The sequence below is a fragment of the Globicephala melas genome, chromosome 6 (genome assembly GCF_963455315.2).
Source record: "Globicephala melas chromosome 6, mGloMel1.2, whole genome shotgun sequence".
In the NCBI taxonomy this organism is placed as follows: domain Eukaryota; kingdom Metazoa; phylum Chordata; class Mammalia; order Artiodactyla; family Delphinidae; genus Globicephala; species Globicephala melas.
In genome coordinates, this window is record NC_083319.1 from 10956488 (window position 1) to 10977286 (window position 20799).

General features: G+C 53.2%; 1 protein-coding gene across 3 annotated transcripts in view; it reads right to left on the reverse strand.

Moving 5' to 3' along the window:
- Positions 1-20799, reverse strand: part of OLFML2A (olfactomedin like 2A) — a 33826-nt gene that overhangs the window by 10169 nt on the left and 2858 nt on the right. Inside the window, exons 1-4 of one of the 3 annotated variants that reach the window (XM_030858698.2) lie at positions 16491-16727; positions 8128-8391; positions 3458-3565; positions 1117-1326 (exon numbers count right to left, since the gene is read on the reverse strand). In XM_030858698.2, coding sequence (XP_030714558.1) covers positions 1117-1326; positions 3458-3565; positions 8128-8391; positions 16491-16622 — 714 coding nt within the window. In that variant the 5' untranslated portion in view covers positions 16623-16727. Of the gene's footprint in view, positions 1-1116; positions 1327-3457; positions 3566-4919; positions 5148-8127; positions 8392-16490; positions 16728-20799 lie in introns of those variants that run through there. The other 2 variants (XM_060300447.1, XM_030858699.2) reach the window with 2 other exon arrangements.

Here is a 20799-nt window from a genome sequence, read left to right on the forward strand (position 1 = left end):
ATTCATTCTTACTGTGGAACTGGCACACGAATGAGCAGGAAGCCAGCTCTGGGTCAAGACACTAGGCTTCCTCCCTGCTTTATCAGCATCTAGGTGGTCCCTGCTGCAGACACAAATAGCCCCATTGTCAAAACGTCAGCACGGAGGCTGAGGGGTGGAGAGGAAGAGCGTGGGCTCGGCTGTCAGGCAGGCCCGGGTTCCAACACAGCCACCTTCTCTGAGTGACCCCCCTCCGTGTTTCTTCATCTGCCAAACTGGCGACGAGCATCCTTCCTCGCAGGTGGCTATAAGATTAACTGAGATAATGTCTGCGAAGAAGTCAGCTCCCTTTTTCCTCCACTCACCAAAACACAAGGCCGCTGTGGGAGTGGTGGGCTGTATCCTGCATGTGGAACTGGTCAAAAGGGCACGAATGGGACTGAAGTCTAGTCTGTACTCCATTTGCCAAGCCGCACACCCTGGTACGTGTCTGTCACAGGAAGGAGCCTTTGTACAATTTATCCACCCAAAGGGGGATCCTCCTTTTAATTTATCTGGCCTGTGGGAGAGCCTTTTCTGCAGCATGTCTGCCTACAAGAGGGCCTTTTTCAAATCTGCCCGAAGGTGTGTTGTGTGTCTGGTGGCTCAGCCTGGTGAGGGCCTTTGCTCATTTTGTGCGCTGAGTTTGAATATGGAAGGCTGGGTGTTTGCTGCAGGAGTTCTCCACCCCAGGATGGGTTGGATGAAGTGGTATTAGTCGGCTGGGGTCCCCAAGGCATTGTCCATCTACCCATGAGCAGGCCTGACCCAGCCAGGGGCCCAGCCGCAGCAGGGGAGGTTAGAAGTGGTTTTGCCGCAGCCGACCTGGTTCCCCAGGACCAGGCAGGGAGGGTCATCTCTACAACCGTGTCCCTGGGCTGGAGCCCCACGTCTGCCCCCAGTTCACCTGTGTTGACGGCTCACTGAGCAGCAGGCAGCCCCTGCCCCCACCCTGCCACGGACTCCCCCGCTGTGCCAGCCCTCGGCCCATCCCGCAGACCCGACACCCCACCCAGCTGGCCCTCAGGGCCGAGGTCCTGGCACACTGTGCTCCCAGCCCACCCACCTTCTGGCCCGTCGCAAGAGCCGTAGCCTCACCTGAGCCTTACTGCCAGGCCTGGGGGCTGGGGCAGCGGCGGGCGCCGTGGCCGCGTCCTTCTGCAGCAGCTGGAGGCCCAGACTGGAGAGCTCCTTCTTGATACTCATCATGATGGCTGAGTGGTTCTCGTAGTGCCCCAGCTGCTCCCTGAAGTGGCGCATGCTCTCCCTCACCACCTCGTTCTCCCGGCTCAGGTTGGCCTTGATACTCTGTGGGGGCGGGACCCAAGACCTTTCCAGCCTCTGACTGTCCCCAGCCCCGGGGGACACCCCAGCTTCTGCCATCAGGCTTTGCTGCCCAGTCTCCTGAGCAGGGCCTGGGGGAACGGGCAGGGCGTTCCCTCCCTTCCTCCCTGCCTTCCTTTCCTTTGCACGTTGCTTTCTCACTTGAGCCTATTTTGGGAACTCTTGCATATCTGTATATATAGCACTCCCCATACCTTTTTCTCGCCACACAGTTTCCACTGTATGGATGGGCCAAAATGTATTTAGCCAGTCCCTTATGGATCCACCTTTTAAGTTGCTACCAATCTTTTGCTACTTTAAAATTACCTTTTAATTTAGCAAGTAATACATAAATACCTCTTTTTAATAAAATACTCAAACACCGGAACTCTGTGGGGTTTTGCTACGGTCTCTGATCCCTTCCTAGTCTCCAGGTCTCCGACTTCTCTCCTGGGCAGGCTTGGCTCCTCCCACCGCACCAAGCCCCACCTTTACTCTTCCTCTTGTTCTCCTGCCCTGCCTCTTTGTCTCCCTACTGCTGGGGACTCTGCCTGGCTTTAGCAGCCCCTAGCCCCACTCCCACCTGGATCACAGGGTGGACAGAAGGCACACTGTGTAAGGCAGGTTTCTCAGCCTCAGCACTACTGACATTTGGGCGCTGTAGGGCTGCCCTGTGCACTGTAGGATGTTTAGCAGCGTCCCTGGCCTCTGCCCGCTAGGACCGATAGCATCCGCCACCCACCTCCCCCAAACTGTGACAACCAGAAATGCCTCCAGATAGTGCCGGCTGTCCCCTGGGGAGCAAAATCACCCCTGGTTGAGAACACTGATGTAAGGGAAGAAAGCAGAAGGAAGCTGGGACCCCAGATTGTCGCCTGACCTCCTGCGATGTTTTTCCCTTAGGCAGAGGGAGCCGTCTCCTCCTCAGTGAGGCTGTTCTCTCCGCCTCCCCCCCCCCACCCTGTGGTAGCAAAAACTTTTTCTTTTTCTTTTTTTTTCATAGCTATCACTTAGTGAACAGAAGCAAAGCACAGATAATGCAAAACAGAAGATAATTTAAAAATCATTTCCTTGTGGCTGCAGAAATCATTTCTGGTTTGTTCCAGACTCTGCAGACATACCCTCCAGATTGTCTGGCTCACAGTTGCGTGAAGTGAGTTAACATTTCCTAAGATTACCAGAGGAGAGGTCAAAGGAGGCTAACTGTAGAACCAACAACAGGAGAGCCTGGCATGTACTAGATGCACAGGAAATGCTGGTGCACAGCAGAAATTCAACGACTGTCACCATTCTGCCATGCTGGCATGGGCCTGGCACATAAGAGATACTCACCAAACACTTTTTGAATAATTGAAGCCACTGTGACCCCAACTTTGGGCTGAGTAAGGGGTTAATCTCCTCTCGTGGGGCACAGGATGCCCAGGTGCCCCCCTTCCTGTGGAAAGGAAGCTGGGAAAGGAAGCCTTCACGCCCCTCCTGGCAGCTGCATATCCCCAGGCTCCCAGCAGCCCAGCAGGGACCGGATGCAGGAAACAGGCGGAGGCCAGGCTGTGCCAGCAGAGATGCAAACCTCAAACCTGCAGCCTGAACCTCCATGCTCACTCAGCTCTGTCCCTGTCCTAAGGGGGCAGTATCAGCCACCCGCCCAGCCCTCCAGCACATTTACCCTGACCAGGAGAAGACACTTAGCACCTCTGCCTCCACGGTAGGTGGGTCCTTGAACAGCCATGCTACCTCGAGCTTGGCCCCCGTGGGCTTGGCCGGTCCTGCACAATGCGAATGGTTGCCCCAGACTTGTGCAATATATGGGCCCTGGTCTTGGCGAACTGAGGGCGACTGCAAGTTTCAGCCCCCTCTGCACCTCTTTCATACAACCAGCAGGTGCCTCAGTTTCTCCACCCAGCCTTCCAGCTTCCTACAGGCCCTTGAGGCCCAGTCAGACCTCTTCCTCAAAGGCTGGACCCTGTGGCCTGTATCTCCTTCTCCCAGCTCCCTGCAGGAGTCCAGCTTCTAACAGCCACCAGGGTCCAGACAGAATTACCTAGGCCCCTTCGGACACTGCCCTTGGCCGCCAGCACTGCACCAGCCTGGCCTCTGTTTCGAGCCCTGCCCTTACCTCTTCCAGCGTGTTCATCTGGGAAGCCACTTTGTGGACGTAGGCGTGCACCTTCATCAGGTCCATGCTGTACAAGGTGCCCTCCAGGAGATCCACCATGGACTGCAGCTGCCCGGGGAAGGGTGAGGGTTAGGGAAAAGGCACAGCACGCGACCAGGCACAGAGGGTGCAAAAGGAGCCCCATCAGAGCGTGAACCCCAGAGCCTCTGAGTGGTCTGCCTGACTAGACCCAGCCTGCTCATAAACACAAGAAAAGCTCTTTTGAGCACTTCCATATGGCAGACACTGCATAGGGGCTTGAATGAGCCATTTCACTTAATCCTGAACAACCCCACGAGGTGTGCAGTGGACACGGGGGGAGCTCCATCCACATCCCCTGGATCCCTGCTTCTGTTTCTTGTGCCCAGCCTTGGCTTCCATGTGCCTCCTTTTAACAGTCTGCATCTGTGACTCTCTTCAAAGAGCCATTTGCCCACCAAAATGCCTGGGAGTCTATGTCCTCCTGGGGCAGCCTGTAGGCAATGCCTGATTGGTGTGGGCATCTAGTAGCCCAGCATCCTAGCTAGAGTGGCCAAGATGCCAGCGAGAGTGTCAGGGAAACCTTGGCACAAGGAGCCGGTTGGGAGATCAGCTCTCCCTTGCTTCTAGCGGGTGGTTCCTCCAGCCACCCCTGTACGCGCTCTCAGGGCCTGAGCATGGTGGTGCTCCTGTCTGGCCTTGGCCAGCTGTTTCCAACACAGTTTTACTCCCACTCTCCCAGGGGTGTTCAAGCTGTTTTAAGCCAGAGTTCTTCTCTGAATAGACTTTGATCTCTAAAACAGAAAAAGGGGGTGGGGGGCTCTGGTGGAAGCAGGGATCGGGCCTCGAGTCTTCTCTGCTCCCCTACAACCTTGTTCAGACTCCGAGGGGTTGCATGGTACCCCAGGGCTCTGTGGAGTTCAGTTTGAGGACCATGCACGGAGACTCTCCTGGGCCTCAGCTTCCTTCTCTGTGAAATGGGCAGCAGGGTTGTGGAGCGGAGCAGTGCCGTCTGGATAGGGCTCAGCTCAGAATGGGCACACAGCAAGGCCTTCATGAATACCAGCAATGATGATTACTATTCCAGGCGGCTAAATGGGACCTCCTAGCTTCACTTCTGCTGCCTTCATGGCCACCAAAACTTTGACCATGGGTCTCTCCCCTGCTAGATTACTTGCTGTGGCTCCCCACTGCCCAAGTGTGACTACTTATCTCCTGACCCTGGCATTCAAGCCCTTCTTGATCTGCCCCTGCCACCTTCTTCGGCCTCAGCAAATGTTCACTCTGGGCCAGGCATTAAGGACAGTGATGACAATACAGACACGAGCCTTCATGGTCCTTTACAGGCTGTCAAGGAGTGCAGAGTAACACAGAGGTGCCTGGATCGGGGAATGCAGGTGGGAACACACACAGGTGCCCAGGTCATTAACGATGGGGCACTGACCTTGTCTGGGAGTGTGTGTGGTTTAGTAAAGGCTGCCAGCAGGAAGTTTTGTTTGAACTGAGCTCTGAAGAAGGAGCACAAATCAGACAACGATGGCCGGAGAAGGACATTCCAGGCAAAGGGAACAGCTCGTGCAAAGAGCTGGAGGTGTGAAGACACATGGTGTGTTTGAGCCGAGCAACTCAAAATGTAGTCTGCAGACCAGCACAAGTCCAAGCTGCTCGTTACCAGTCTGTGATAAAATAATTACAGAAAGCGAGCGTAGGCTTTTATAAACTTTCAGAGCCATTTGACAGAGAAATTTTATATCTGTAGACTCTAATAATACAACACTGGACTTGTATTTTGCGTGTCTGTTTCTATTCCAATTCATTTTCCTAACAATTCATTTTTACAGTATTTTACAAGAGTGTTGGTTCTTGACAGATTTTATTTTTGACCGAGCCACGTGGCTTGCAGGATTTTAGTTCCCTGATCAGGGATCAAACCTGGGCCCCTGGGAATGAGAGCGCCAAGTCCTAACCACTGGATCGCCAAGGAATTCCCAGTTCTTGACAGATTGTTTGAAAAACTGGTCTTTCACCACATATAGTTTGAGAAGTACAGTGTGGAACTGACAGGCGGCTAGTGGGGCTGGGGCAAAGAGAGGGTAGGGAGGCACCCTGGGTCACACCCACTCCACTTACTCTCACCCAGAATGTTCTTATTTCTGCTCTGCTCGAGGGACTCCTACACATCCCTCAAAGCCCAGTTGTAATGTTACCTCCTCCTCTGGGTTCCCACAGTCCCTGGGACGTCCATTGGCCCGGCACTGACCGCACTGCCATTACTGGGGTCAGGAGCTGTGTCCCCATAGGACTGGAATTCCTCAAGGGTGGGGCCATGCTGAATTCAGGTCCAGAAGGAAAGGGAATCTAGAATCCCATTCTTCCTCCTCAGAGCCATGCAACTAAGGCTAAATCACAGCTGCAGTTCTTAGCTTGAGGGGAAGGGTTGGGGTAGAGACAGGGGCAGGTATAGGGTGGGTTGCCCTGTTCCCCTCCGCAGTGGCTTCCCCTAACCTCCTCTCCTGGGGGGGGCTGCCCACTGAGGGAGGGGGAGCCTAGTCAAATGAGAGGGGCCTCAGCTCTGTCTCCTACTGCCTCTGTCCACTTCTCCTCTTGGGGCTCACTGGGTACCTGTCGGGTACTCACTTATACTCCTACAGTATCAAGGAGGCGGAGTATCTTCTCTGTGTTCCTCCTACGACCCCTCCTGCTGGGTTAATCCCACCACTGCCCCACTCCAGTCCTTTAAGGCTGAATAAAACCCCCCATGGCTGCTGTGCACTGAAGGGACAGCTCCCGGCTGAGAGAACTGCCCAGTGACCTCTCCACTGGGCAAGGGGACACAGCAGAGAATTCTGGATTCAAATTTCTTGCTGTGTTATGTTAGGCAAGTCACAGTTCCTCTCTGGGCCTCAGATTCCTCCCCCAAGTAAAGCTGGGAACATAAGTTCCCTCTCCAAAGGGCTGTAGCAAGGATTAAATTAGCCAGCATTTAGGAAAAGGTTTTGTCTATCCTCATGTCACGTATGCTTACAATTCAGTTGTTGAGAAGTGGATTTGAGCAAAAGTTGGTTTTGTCCCTGTAACTGAAGACTGGCCTATGGCTTCAGTGCCTGGAGTCTGCAGGGCCCTACTGGGTTTGGGAGACAGTGTGGTCCAGGAACTGCCAAGTTGTCAAGAGGCCACTTGGCCTAAAATTCAATCGCCACCCCCAACTTCGAGAGTTTTGGTATCCATCCAGTAGTTACAAAAATAAAACTAAAGTTAAATTTAAAGAAAACATTTTTAGCCAAATGTTGGGAGACAGTTCTTCCCAGGCCTCTTGCTTTTCTGCATGTCTTGCCTGCAGAGGCACTGACTGTCCTTGTTCCAGGCCATCTTGTTGCAGAGTGAACAGCCTTGGAGCATCCAGAGTGTTTCCCTCTGGAGCAGGGAAGGTGTGCTTGGTGCTCATTATAAGAGATCTGGATTCTCTAAGTTGGGGCTCCTCTCTTGGAAAACATCCCACTGTGTGTGCAGGTGTTATCTGGCCCTCACTGCATCACCCTGTGGGAAGTGAGTGGGAGAACCAGTGCAAGAAAGTGGAGACACTCTGGCGACTGTGAGTAATAAAGTCCTTTGTCTCTGGCTCGTGTCTACTGCCAGCGTCCATGAAACTAGCAGGCTAACTTGTTAGCTTACAAGTAGGGTAACATCTCAGTCAACTTCACAGTTCTTGACACGAAAAGGGCAAACAGACACATGTTTGGAAGGAATTATAAAAGAAAAGGATCCTCTCAAAAGCCACCAAATTATCTGGCTATTACAGAAAGGAAGACAGGAGAGCAGGGTGATTTAGAACACATGCTTTGGACACAGCAGGCCGTGAGTTCACATCCCAGCCCCACCAGGCCCGCCAAGCACGGAGTTGCGCATGGTGTGAATGGCACGAAGGTGCCGGGCTGTATGGGGGACTGTGGTCTCCCTGCACATGCCTGTCCAAGCCATGGGTCCTGGTGGTGGGCCCGGCACAGGGCTGTGACACCTAGAGGTGGCGCCTCTTTCTAATCTTCCTATGGTGGGGTGGGGGGAGGGGACTATAAGCACAAAATTTACATAAAAATATGGTGTAGACTTGCGGCTGCATGTCATTATGTGAGAGCTTGGGCCAGTTACCTAACTTCTCCAAGCCTCAGTTTTCTTGCCTCTAAAATGAGGACAAAGATCCCATACTTCACAAAACGGTTTAAGAATTTAGAGAAATAATGTTAAAAAAAAAAAAAAGAAAAGAGCTCAGCACAACGTCTGGCACGAAGGCGGTACGTGAATATGGGAAACGTTATTACATAAAAAACAATCAAATGCCACAAAATACTACATGGAGGTGCTAACACATGACCTGGTTGGGTAAACCACAGGACACTGGGATAGATGCTACTAGGTGGTAAAGGGCTCTATCCAGGTAAGCTAGCCAAAGGATGCTGCCTCCATCGCTGACTGGCCGAATGCTCTTAGGCAGGAATTGGTTTCCTCTCAGGGAGCCACTGTTTCCTCACCTGTGAAATGGGACCCCTGCCTTAGAACGTGTGGCCTTTTCATTGGAGGGATAGCCAGCGCCAGCCTATGCTAGGTATTCACGCAGGAGTGCGGTCCCATCCCGGCCTTTACTCCAGAAAGTCTACCTTGAGGAGCTCGGGTGCCTGTTTCTTGAGTTTCTCCATCTTCCACTCGTTCTCGCAGGGGTTGAGCGAGGAGGGCGGCGCGGTGCAGGAGCAGCGGCAGTCGGTGCCGGAGCTCACAGTCTCCACCGTGTAGAAGTCCTCCACTCGCGCCCGCCCGCTGCGCACCCGGCTGCACGCGTCCTTGCTCAGCGGCCGCATGATGCACTTGCAGCGGCAGTCTGAGCCCTCCGAGGTCATGCGCACCTGGTCCACGTCGCCGAACACCTGCAAGAGGGGCCCCGGTGAGCCGAAGGCCAGCGCTGGAGGGAGGGGGAGAGAAGGAGAGGGAGGGACAGGTAGCAGGATCCGGCCCCCCTGGCCTTTGGGGGCACCATTAGAGTGGGCTGAGAAGGAAACAAATTTCCTTACAAGGAAATAGAAACCTTATAATAATAACAACAATGAAAAGAGTAATGGCCGCTGTGACAAACAGTTTGGCTGTTTCTCAATAAGTTAAACATGGAATTACCATGTGACCCAATAATTCTACTCCCCTGGGTATATACCTAAATAATTGAAAACAGGTGTTAAAGCAAGGACTTGTACAGGAATGTTCACAGCAGCACCATTCACAATAACCACAAGGTAGAAACAACCCAAATGTCCATCAACTGATCAATGGATGAACAAGGTGCGGTATAGCCCCACAATGGAATATGATTCAGCCATAGAAAGGAATGAAGTACTGATACATGCTACAACGTGGATGAACCTTGAAAAATATTATACTAAATGAAAGAGCCACTTATTTAATATCCAGAATAGGCAAGTCCATAGAGAGAAAAAGCAGATTAGTGGTTCCCAGGATGTAGAGAGAGGAGCGAATGGAGAGTGTCTGCTTAGTGGGTACACGGTTTCCTTTTGGAGTGAGTGATGACAGTGTTCTGGATCTAGGTAGTGGTGATGGTTGCACAACTTTATGAATGCACTACATAAATGCCACTGAGTTGTACACTTGCTAATGGTTAAAGTGGTAAATTTTATGTTATGTGTATTTTGCCACAACAGTAAAAAAATATGAATGGAGACCTTTTACGGAGCACTTACTACATCCCAGGTTTCAGGTGCGTTACACCCTTTAATAATATCTGTGCATGGGGGGGGGGTATCGTTATCTCCAAAGTCCTTAGCCTGGCCTTCAAGACCTATGTGAGCTGACACCCTCCCTCAAGGCCCTCCTTTTGCCACTCTTTCCTTCACTCCACTCCAGCCTCAGGGGCCTTTGCAGATTTGGTACCCTCATCCTGAAACCCCTATCCCTCCGATATTCCCTGAGTTCATTCCCTCACATTAACTTACACATTACCTCCTCTGAGAAGCCTTCCCTGACCACACACCTCCCATTTCTCTCTGTCCCCTTATCTAGTGGCTTTGCTTTTCTTTATTGCACGTACTACCATCTGAAATATCTGTGTTTTCTTATTTTTTGTCTCCCCAACTCTACTGAAGGCACCTTTAGAAGCAGGGACTTGTGTCTAGTTCCCTCCTATATCCCCAGAACAGTGCCTGCTTGGCTGATAGTAGGAGCCCTGGAAATATCTGTTGGATCAACAAGCCCGTATTTTACAGACACTCTAGAGCACAGGGCTGAGAGCATGGTGTCTGGAGCCTAGGCCAGTAACTGTGAGATTGTGGGCAACCCAATTTTTCTGTGCCTCTGTTTCCTCATTTGTAAAATGGGCTCCTGCCTCACGGAGTTGTCGTGAGGATTAAAAGAGTTAATATAGGTAAAGAACAGAGCCTAAGCAATAGTGAGTGTGTCTTAAGTGTGAGCCATTATTCATACAGCTAAAGAAACAGAGGCTCAGAGAGGAGAAGTCACAAGTTCACACAGCTTCACCTGGGAACATCCAGCTTTGGATATCTGCCTCCAGATAGAAATCACTGGTTTATGCTGCGTCTCCTACAAATCTGTTTCCCCACATCCTGTGTGACCTTAAACAGGTTACATAACCTCTCTGAGCCTCATTTCCTCAGTGGTAAAATGGATGACTCTCCATACCCGGCCTCTTCATAGTGAGGCTCAAATGACCTCCATTTAGTGGTTTCCCTTCCCTCCTCCCTTTTCCTTCAATCCCACCCTGGGAGGCCACATACCCAGTGTCTAAGTGTGGTCACTGGTCCCTGGGGCAGCAGGACTTTGTGCCTGCAAGACTCAGCTTGGTGAGATCAGCGGTAGGTGCCAGGCCCAGTCACCGCCTCCAGCCTACCTTGCCCTCACACACCAGCCGGGCTCTCGGAGCCCCAGCCAGCCACTGCCCTAGCTGGTTCAGCCAGCCCATCCTGGGCTTCCAGGCTCTCAGGACACAGCTATTTATGGCTCTATCAACAAACCAACACCAAAGGCCTCATGGCTACTAAGCTCTCACTGAAGCCACCAGGACCCAGGTGAGATCAAGGCTCCCTTGGGCTTTCTGTCAAGCCCAGTCCCCATGAGTGTCCCAGGGCCCTCTGGGGAAGGGCAGCAGGCACTCCATTTCTGCTCTGAGCCCTCAGACACCTGTTTGAACCCCTGGCTTCAGCCAGACTCTGGGTGATAGCTGGAGGTGCAGAAGAAATAGAGGTACATCCTTGACCTTCTCAACCATGAGAGAAGCTGATGTAGTGAGCTCTGAGATCACAGAAAGAGACACCCATGAAGACTGCTCAGAGGAGGGCACCCCGGGGGACATCTCTAAGCACGGGTAGAGCATTCCAGGGAGAGCAAGTCATATATGCAAAGACAAGCAAGGGCCTGGCACTTTGGAAGCTTGGAGGAGGTTGACTCTGGCTGGTGCCTGCAGAGTCTGGGTGGCAGGAGCTAAGGCTGGGGGTGGTAGAGCCGCTCGTGGAGGGCCCTGAAACTTGGCTGAGGGTCTGGACTTACTCCTGAAAACACTGGGGATTCATGAAGGGTTTTAAGTAGGAGAGAGCCAGGGTCAGATCTGCATCATGGGACACTCACTCAGGCTGCTCTGTGGACAGACGGTGGGTGGAGGAAGCAAGCCTGGGGTGCACAGCCCAGGGAGGAGACATTTACTGAGAACTCACTGAGTGCTGGGGAAGTGTGGGGCAGTGGTTAGGAACACAGCCATGGGCCACCTACAGCTGTGTGCTCTTGGGTAGATTACTTAACTTCTCTGTGCCTCAGTTTCCTCATCTGTAAAATTAGGGTACAGCTAGTGTGTACCCAGCAAAGGACTGTGTGAGAACTGAGAGACGGAATACCAGGAATATGTTGTAGTTGTTATTATTACCACCAAGAATCCTGACAGGGGCTTGTTTTTCCCTTTGTTTCTCCACGTGGGTGCACTGGTAGATATTCTTAGCAGTGTCCTCCAGATGAGGAAATAGCCCTGGAGCCATCAAATGACTTGTTCAAGGGGATCAGAGCCCAGGGTGGGTAGACTTGCTGTCCCCTGGAGGATGAGTGTGGGGAAGGAGGTGGCTACGGGTGGAAGCTTTGTCCCTGGTTGTCTGTGGGCGAAGTGTACCCTGGGCTCTGCTGGGCAATTCTCCCCACCTGTGAACGCGGACAGCCAGGCTCAGATGCTGTACATTCTTTAGATCGCTGCTACTACGGTAAGCCTGCCTTCTCTTTGAGACTCTGGGCCCCCTTCCCGGCTCCGCTGGAACCCCTAGCCACCCCCCACCCACTCCCTCAGGTTGGGGTAAGAGCCCAGTGAGGGGATGTGTGTGTGTTCTGTGTGGCCAGGCCAGAGAGGCCTCTTCCTCAGGACTCACCCATAATCCAACGCCCATCCCCACCAGCAGCGGCCTCCACATCAGACTGCAACATTCCTTCCCTCCTCAGATGAGGTGCTACGTCCTGATGGGGGCGGCCAAGGCCCTGACACAGGCCAGGAGTCAGGAATGGAGTCAGAAGAGGGCCTCTGCTCCAGCCCCAGCTGCCAGGAGCCCAGGCAGGCCCCTACCTCCTGTGGTTACTATGTCCTGTGCTGCTTGACTGGAGGCGGCAGAGCACCATGGAAAGGAGCCAGGCCTGGGCTCAAATCCCAGCTCCCACGTGTCCTCCCCGCATGACCTTGACCCCTCTGAGCCTCAGCTTCCTCCTCTGTAAAATGGGGAGGATAACACTCCTTTCCTCATAAGCTTGTCCTGAGGCTAAAATGAGTCAATGCATGCAGAGTGCCTGGCATAGAACAGCTGTTGTCTACTTGCTACTGAAGTTGCTCCCAATAACCCTCCCTCACGTTTGTACATCATTTTCTACCTCTTTGCTCTCACCACGAACCCATCTTGGAGAGGAGAAATCTGAGCATCAGAGAAGATGAGGGGCTTGCCCAGGGTCACACAGCACAGGCTGACTCCAAAATTTAGTTCACATGCTCTTCCTCCTATGACCACCAGTAATCACCAGGCAGGGGCTTCTCCACCAGCAACTGAGCTGGGATAGAGGTGCTGGCCCTGGATCAGGCCTTGGTGGGGCAGGGGAAATGGGGCTCCCACTGAGCCTGACCCACCTTGCCCTTGGCCTGAGGGCTGGAGTTGCTGCCTCAGCCCCCCAGCCCTCCCTGCAGGCTTGCTCAGCACACACTGCTGCCAAAGCCCCCAGGAGTGCGGGTAGCTTGTGCTTAAAAAGCTCCCTAGCAATTTGCAAGGAAATCCCACAATAAGATGGCGAGAAGGTGAACTTGATATTTCTGAAGGGAGATGGATAAATCTGGCCAGAATGGGGAAGAGGGGGTTCAACCGATAAAATGTTCTAGAAACAGAACAGTTTCAAATTGTGTCACCTTGAGGTTGAATCTTCCCTATTCTCTCATGGCCAGCCCAGATTCACTGAGAGACAGTTTCCATGTCCTCCTGCAGGGAAAGACCTCCCCTAGAGCCCATGGTCAGCTGGACACCTCCCTCTGGATGCACCCCAAAGGTACCCCAAACTTAATCCATCCAAAACTGGGCCCAGCATCTTCTCCCAAACCCGTGTCTACCTACCTTCCTGCCCAACCCAGGTCTCTGAGCCTCCTTCCTACTCTGGAACCCATCAGTCACGTTCTTCCAATGGATGCTTCATTCTAAATATCTCCTATCTCAATCTCTTGGTCTCTACTCCCTGGCCGCAGCCCAAGCTCAGGTTGCATCAGCTGCTACCTGGGCAATACAGGAGCCACCTCTCTGCTGGATTAACCTTCCAAAAGCTCCTTTTTGTAGATCTGTTATTCTCTTGCTCCACAAACCTCCATGAGTTCTCAACTAGAGATGTGCCTCAGAATTACCTGGGGTGGAATGACTTGGAAAATGCAGATGCCCTGTCCTTACTCCACATCCCTTCACTCAGACTCTCTCAGGCTCCCCAGGTATTTGGATGCCCACTAAAGGCTGAGAATCGTAGAGTCCCAGGCATCTCCAAACGCCCCAAGTTCCCTATCTTGGATTTTTCAGCAGCCCCAACCTGACTCTTTTGAGCTTCAGTGTTCAAGTCTGTCAAACGGGGAGGGAGCACTGAAGTCTTAGAGTGTTGTGTGAGATCCTGAATGTAAATCCTGGGCAGGGGCTTGGCGCCCAGGATGCTCTTCCCGTGCCCCAGCCAATAGGAGAGATGGAGCAAGACATTCCCTGCAGAGAGAGCCCGCGGGGCCTCACTGGGTCCCACACTCTGTGTGTGCAGGAGGACTCCATCACTGTGCAGCCCTCGCCTGCTCTGGAGCCTGTTTCCGATTACACCCACAGGCAGCAACTCCCCGAGTGGAGGGGCAGCAACACCTAAGCCTCCCGGACCGGCCTCGCCGGGAACATGTGATCCAGCCTGGGACACCACCGCCTGCCTGTGCTAGCCCTCCTGCTGCCCTGGCCCAGCTGCCACAGGCCTTGGCCTCCCCACTGTCTTCGGGCCTCTGATAAGCAGCAGGGCTGACCAAAGACCCCCTTCCCACCCCAGGATGCATGGGGAACATGAGGTGCCAGCAGCCCTTTCACAGATGGGGAAACTGAGGTAGAGATGGGGAATTCTTAGCCACATTCCTAGGACACGCAGCAAAAAGCAGGTTCCCAGAGGTCTCTGGTGCTGTGCCTGGGTTTCACGTGGTTACCTGTCTGTCCATCCTAACCTTCACACTGGGCAGCCCCTCAGATATGCCAGGGAAGCTGTGAACTCCTTCTCCCACTCCCAAGACGGGCAAAGCACTTCCTTAGATGGAAACCCCAAGTCCTGCTTAGGAGAGACCTTGTTATAAACACAAAGTTGAAACATGCTGAGTGAGGAGCTGGCCAAGACCACAGAGTTCCTTGGTGAGTACTGGGGTTGAGCTGCCCCTGTACCCCTGAAAGTACTGGGCAGAAGGTGAGGCTGGACCGCCCAGGAGCAGGAAGTCTGAGGAGGGGCCAACTTAACCCCTTAGGGCCCTAGATAGATTTCAAGTCCCAGACTGGCCTTCCAAAGGGCTCTCCCCTCACCCTCAGAAAATAGGACAGGCTTGAAGAGGAAGGAGGATTGTTGGGGAGGGAGGGTGATAATGAAAACAGCTCTCTCTACAGAGCCAGCAGGAGTCTGACTGTGCTGAGGAATGCAGAGTAAATTCACCCATCACTTGATTTTTATTTTTCCCAGCTGGCTGAGTGGTGTGGGGTGGGAGGTGTCTGGGGGAGGGCTGTGCTGAGTCCCCCAGCTGCTTCACCCTCCAAACTCTAGGATGTGCCTCCCCACCCCACCAGCCCCAGCTTGCCCTGGGACAAATAAACACACACACACACCCCCAACCTAGCAAGTGTTTGGCTGACTCACTACATAAACAGGGTGTTGGGTTTTCTTTGTCTTTGCTTTGCTTTGAATGCGAGCCCTCCCCCACAAGCTCTACAGCTCTCTGCATGGCTCAGAGGATGCCCAAGACCAAATATTCCTCCCAGCCAGAGAGATGAGAGGTGGCAGAGTGCTGACCAGGTTAGCTGGGGTTTTTTGCTCACTTGTTCCCCTACCTGAGCCAGGTCAGGGAATCCTAGAAGGCCCTATACGGAAGGGAAGTTGGGGAGACAATGTTTTTCAGATGTCCAGAGGTCCAGAAACAGTCAGTGACTTGCCCAAGGTCACACAGACAAAAAACAACAAAGGGCCAGAACCTAGGTTTTTTGATCCACAAGCTAGCTGTCTTTCTATACATCCTAATTGCCCCATCTGTAAAATGGGAATGATACTCATTCCCTCCTCGTCTTTGGAGCACGTGGTTAGGACTGCAGCTCACTTGTTTGCATACCCTGAGCTGAATCTTCAGGCTGAAGGTTTGCCAGTGCCCACTGCTTATATACTTACCATGTGGCTAGTGACCTCTGCCCTTTACCTGCCTGAGGACAGGGCAGCCTCACCTCCTACCCAGGAAAGAGGCTGGAGAGACATCAAGAGAAGTCACTCTTACTCTCATGCTCTGCGGTACCTCCCTCCTGCCTCTCACTTGCCCCCAGTCCCAACCCAGTCCTCACCGGGTCATTTCTAGAACATGCTCAAGAGGTCCCTGCTCTGACTGACTCTAAGTGCTTCTCCTCTCTACATTCTGGATCACACCCCCTTCTGGGGTCTCTGTGGTAAGATTTCAAAATCACAGTATCATTTATTGGACCCACTAGGTGCCAGAGTGCTGCTAAGCACTACCCAGGCCTGATCCCACTGATCTAGAGATCATAAAGGCCCAGGGTCACCAGCTGAGAGACGGAGGCGGGATTCGAACCCAGGTCTGCCTGACACCAGAGCAGATCCTTTCAGCTATAACTGAGAGCAGCTCAGCCACTTCTGGAGACACCGTGTCTTCTGGAGGGTGCATCAGATCTCTGGCAGGAACACCCAGAGGTCAGGAGAGTGGCCAGCCCAGCTGGGTTCATTGGGTCCCACGTATGGCCTGAAAGCCTTGGCCCAGGGCCTGCTGCAAACCTAGGAGTCGCTAGGTAGCAGTTACCCGGGGGTCTGTCTCCACGTGGGTCAGCCTCCCATGGAAACTTTGAGCCAGATCTCCAGGCTGCCCCTGCCCAGCGCTCCTGGGAATCCCCTCCCTAGGCTGGGGACTGCATCTCCCTGTCTGGGCTGCCTTTAAGTTCCCAGTACCCCTTCTCCCTGGCCCGGGGTTTCAGTACTGACCTCCTCCCCGCACTGGACTGTGTCCAGCTCCCCTTCCAGAGGCTCGGGGTCCCAAGCACCCTTGCCATCTATCTCCAGCCCTTCTTCCCCCACGCACTCCTCTCCCAGGGTCCCTGCCCTTGCGGCCTCCCTGTTAAGTCTCCCCTCTCTGGGTCCTCTGTTCCTGGCCCAGACACCATGCTTAGCCGGCACCCCCAGCCACAGCGCCCCCTCGCGCCAGGCTACACGCCGAGCTGCGCCCTAGTCGGAGGGCCGCACGTACCTTACTGTCAGCGCGCACCGGGCTGGCACGCAGCAGCAGCAGCAGCAGCAGCAGCAGAGGCAGCAGGAGCAGAGGCAGCGGCCGGGGCCCAGGCCCGGGCCGAGGCCGGGGCGGGAGGGCGGCTGCGGCCATGGTGGGATGGGCAAGGCGGGCACGGACAGTGGGCGCGGAGGCCGGGAAGCGCGGGCAGCACTGCTAGCCGGACGCCGCCGCCAGCTCTACCAGTCCCGCGCGCCCCGCGTCTGCCCGCTGCTCCCCGCCCCGCGCCCCCTCCCGCGCCGCTGGGGGCGGAGCTAGGATGAAGGGGGGGCACCCCACCCCGCGGGCCCGCTCTCAGCCGGGCCTCTTTGCCATTGGGCGGCTCTCCAAAGGGCATCCCTGTAAGGACACAAAAAAGGGTCTTGTTCGGAGCCCGCAGGAGCAGCGGGGGTAGTGAGAGGAGCGCGGGCTCCCTACACCGAGTGAGGTCCTGTTCTTTGAGATGTGGGACCTTGGACGTGTCTCTTCACCTCTTTGAGCTTCAGTTTCCTCGTCTGTTAAACGGGGAAAATAGTGCTTTCCTTTTGGAGTTGGTTGTAAATTTCAGATGAGTGATGTTTCCAGGGCAGGCGAAACTTTTGAGTTCTCTGAACACTCAGACCCTGCCAGCTCTACCCTTCTCAAGGCTCAGACCCCTCTCTCCTGCATGTTCCATTTCTTCCTCCCTCCGAGATCTCTCCCATCAACCCCCAACTAAACTCCAGCACTGCAACCTTTTAAACACCCTCCCCATCCGCCTGAGGGAGCGCCTCATTTCTCCGCTTCCTGAGCAACAAAACTTTCCCGAGGAACCATCTGCGGTCGCCAGTCCTCAAATTCCCTGCTCATCCCGGCGCTCCAGGGGTCTTCAGTCTCACTATGGAAATGCCTTGTTGGGGTCTCTGGGCCCTCCTGCAACCCAATCCAAAGCGGCACCTCTCTACCCTCTCAGAATCCACAGCTCTTGATCACGCCCCCTTCTCCAACTCTCCTCTCTCGGATTTGCCCTCGGATCTCAACGCGGACGACTCAGTCACTTCTACAAGTCCTTCTGCCTCTGTGCACGCCGTGGGGGTGGGGGTGGGGGTGAGGGGGAGTGGACCCCCTTTTCTAACCTCTCCTCACTACGTCTGTAGCTTACCCCTCCCTTGAGCCCAAGAAGCCTCCTCTTGTGTGTGCTTGCCTGGCTTTGTAAACTTCAACTGCTCAAAAAGGAACACTGATTTGTGCCCTCAAGTGTTGCTACCTTCCACGCCTACCCTATCCTTACTTTCCAGCACTTCCCCTTCCTGCACTCCTCCACCCTCTTCATTTTCCTCATGGAATCTACCACTTTATGAACTATGTTGTTGGTATGTGTTTCTTTGTGTCTGTTCATGCCTTCTCTTGTGGGAGAGGAATAAGGCCTTCCTGTCCACATACTTTGTCCACAAGCAGCTAGCTCAGTGGTTCTCAAAGTGTGGTCCCTGGACCAGCAGCCTCAGCATCACCCGGGAACTTGTTAGACATGCAAATATAAGGCCTCAACCTAAGGAGGCAGAAGCTCCTCCAGGGGTGGGGCCCAACCATCTGTGTGTTTCTTTTTTTTTTTTTGGTCCCACCGTGCGGCTTTTGGGATCTTATTTCCTTCTCTAGGGATCGAACCCGTGCCCCTTGCAGCGGAAGCGTGGATTCTTAGCCACAGGATCGCCAGGGAAGTCCCAACAATCTGTTTGTTTTAAAGAAGGTTTTTTAAAATCAGGGCTGTGAAATGATCCAATTTGCTTTTTTTTTTTTTTGCAACGAAGACCTGCATTAGGTCTTCGTTGCTGCGCGTGAGCTCTCTCTAGTTGCGGCAAGCAGGGGCTACTCTTCGATGCGGTACACAGGCTTCTCATTGCGGTGGCTTCTCTTGTTGCGGAGCACAGGCTCTAGGCATGCAGGCTTCAGCAGTTGTGCCTCCCAGGCTTAGTTGCTCCGCGGCATGTGGGATGTTCCCGAACCAGGGCTCGAACCCGTGACCCCTGCATTTGCAGGCGGATTCGTAACCACTGCGCCACCAGGGAAGTCCCCAATCTGTGGTTTTTAACCAGCCCTCCAGGGGATTTAAAATTTGAGAACCACTGGCTCAGCACAAGGTCAGGTGGTCCATAACTCTCAGTTGAATTAAAGAATCATGTGCAGTAGGTGTTCAGTACAAATTAGCTTCTTTCATAACTAGAGATCCCCTGGGGAGGGCTAGATTAGTGTACAAAACAAATATGGTGTGTGTTCTTATGTGCACAATCTGGGAATGGACACAATTAATGGATAAGGAGGAGAGCCAGCTGCTGGGAATCCAGTAAGGAGAAAGGCTTACTTTTCACTGAATACTTTTTTGCAACCTGGGAATTTTGCAGTGTGTTTCCTATCTATTCAGATAATAGACAAAATGTACTTAAAACAAACAGAACCTGGTGGGGGTTCCCTTTCCCAGCCCTTTCTCCCCATGCAGCCTGGCTGGGACTCTCTGGCTAGGTCTTGGAAGAGCAAGGCTGCTGTCATCAGAGAATTCTGCCCCCCCTGCTGGCTGTTCTCCCACATGGCCCCATGGTTTCCTCCGGCTTCCTCCTTTTCACCCTTGTCTCCTGCACTCTGTCCCTGGGTAGGCTCCAGCCACAATGAATTTTCTGTTTCAACATGACCTCGGGACCTTTGCACAGGCTGTTCCTTCCCCCCTGAAACTCTCTCTCTCCACTCACTGTGACTCATTCCTACTCATCCTTCCATCTTCAATGCTCATTATCCCCCCGTCCCCGCCCCTGACCAAATTGAGCCCTGTCACACACTCCCATAGCACCAGGAACCTCTAAGCATGTTCTCAGTCGTAGCACTTATATGTAATTGTGGGTATGTGATTATTTTGTTTGATTAGTGTCTGTCTCTCCCACCACAGGACAAGGCCCTCATGATGGAGCCCTTACCTGCCTTGTTCTTAGCTGTAGCTCTGACTGGTTGTTTGTCTACCTCTGACCTCAGCACTCCCCCCACCCCCAGATCCTTCATTCTTCTTAGATATTTTCCTTCCTAGCTCTTTTGTCATTTGTCCTGCTGGTGGGGGAGTCTTCTTCACCTGTCCTTCTGAGCCTGTTTTCTCATTTGTAATCTGGGGAGAAAAGTATTGACCTCTCAGGATTGTTGGGGGGACAATGTAAGGGAAAGGGTCCACAGTAAGTGCCTACCTCACAGGACCCTCTCTGCTTAGAACAGTCAGTGGCTGGGGTCTCAGGACACAGTAATTTCCCTCACCTTTCTCAGTTTTGTGGTAGTTGACTCTTCCCAAGAAGCATTTTCAGAAGAGAAGTAACTGGGAATTAGGACCACTCTTTAAATAACATTAGTTAACAGGTCCCATTTATTATGCCAGACCTTATATTAATTGCTTTGCATGCATCATCTTACTTGATTCTTGTAACAATCCTGTGAGGTAGTAACTATCACTATTATCCCTCCCCCCTTAGAAACCAGGACTTTGAGGCTTGGAGGTAACCAAAGTTGCACTTATTAAGTAGAAAAATCAGATATGTTTTACTTGTTTTTTCACCCACTCAGCAATTATTTATTGAGTGTCTACTGTGTTCAGGTTCTGTGCTCAGCAGTTGGGGTTATAATGATGAGAGTGAGAAAAAAGGGAGATCTAGAAAGGCTTTTGGGGGCTTCCCGAGTGGCGCAACGGTTAGGAATCCGCCTGCCAATGCAGGGGACCCGGGTTCGAGCCCTGGTCTGGGAGGATCCCACATGCCGCAGAGCAACTAAGCCCATGCGCCACAACTACTGAGCCTGCGTGCTGCAACTACCAAGGCCTGCACGCCTAAAGCCTGTGCTCTGCAACGAGAGAAGCCACCGCAATGAGAAGCCTGTGCACCGCAATGAAGAGTAGCCCCCGCTCGCCGCAACTAGAGAGAGCCCGTGCGCAGCAACGAAGACCCAACTCAGCCAAAAATAAATACATAAAATAAATAAGTTTATAGAAAGGCTTTTGGGAGGAAGTGACAACAGAGCTGGAGTCTGAAGGATGAGGAGGAGCTACTTCCAAGGGCTGAGCATTTGGCTGAACTTTTCTGTCCATCTTTGAGAGTCGATTTAGAATTTCATCCACCACTGAAACCCCAGTCCTTCCGGAGGTTTCTGCAGTGCCACTTAGGCCCTGATTGGATCTCCAGGGAAGGGGAACTCACTGCCTCCAGAGGTCTATGACAAAAGCAAGCTTTGGCTCTAGGAAGGCCACCTGGTCCTAACTCATTTTAGAACCCAGAACTGAGGGAATGGCCCA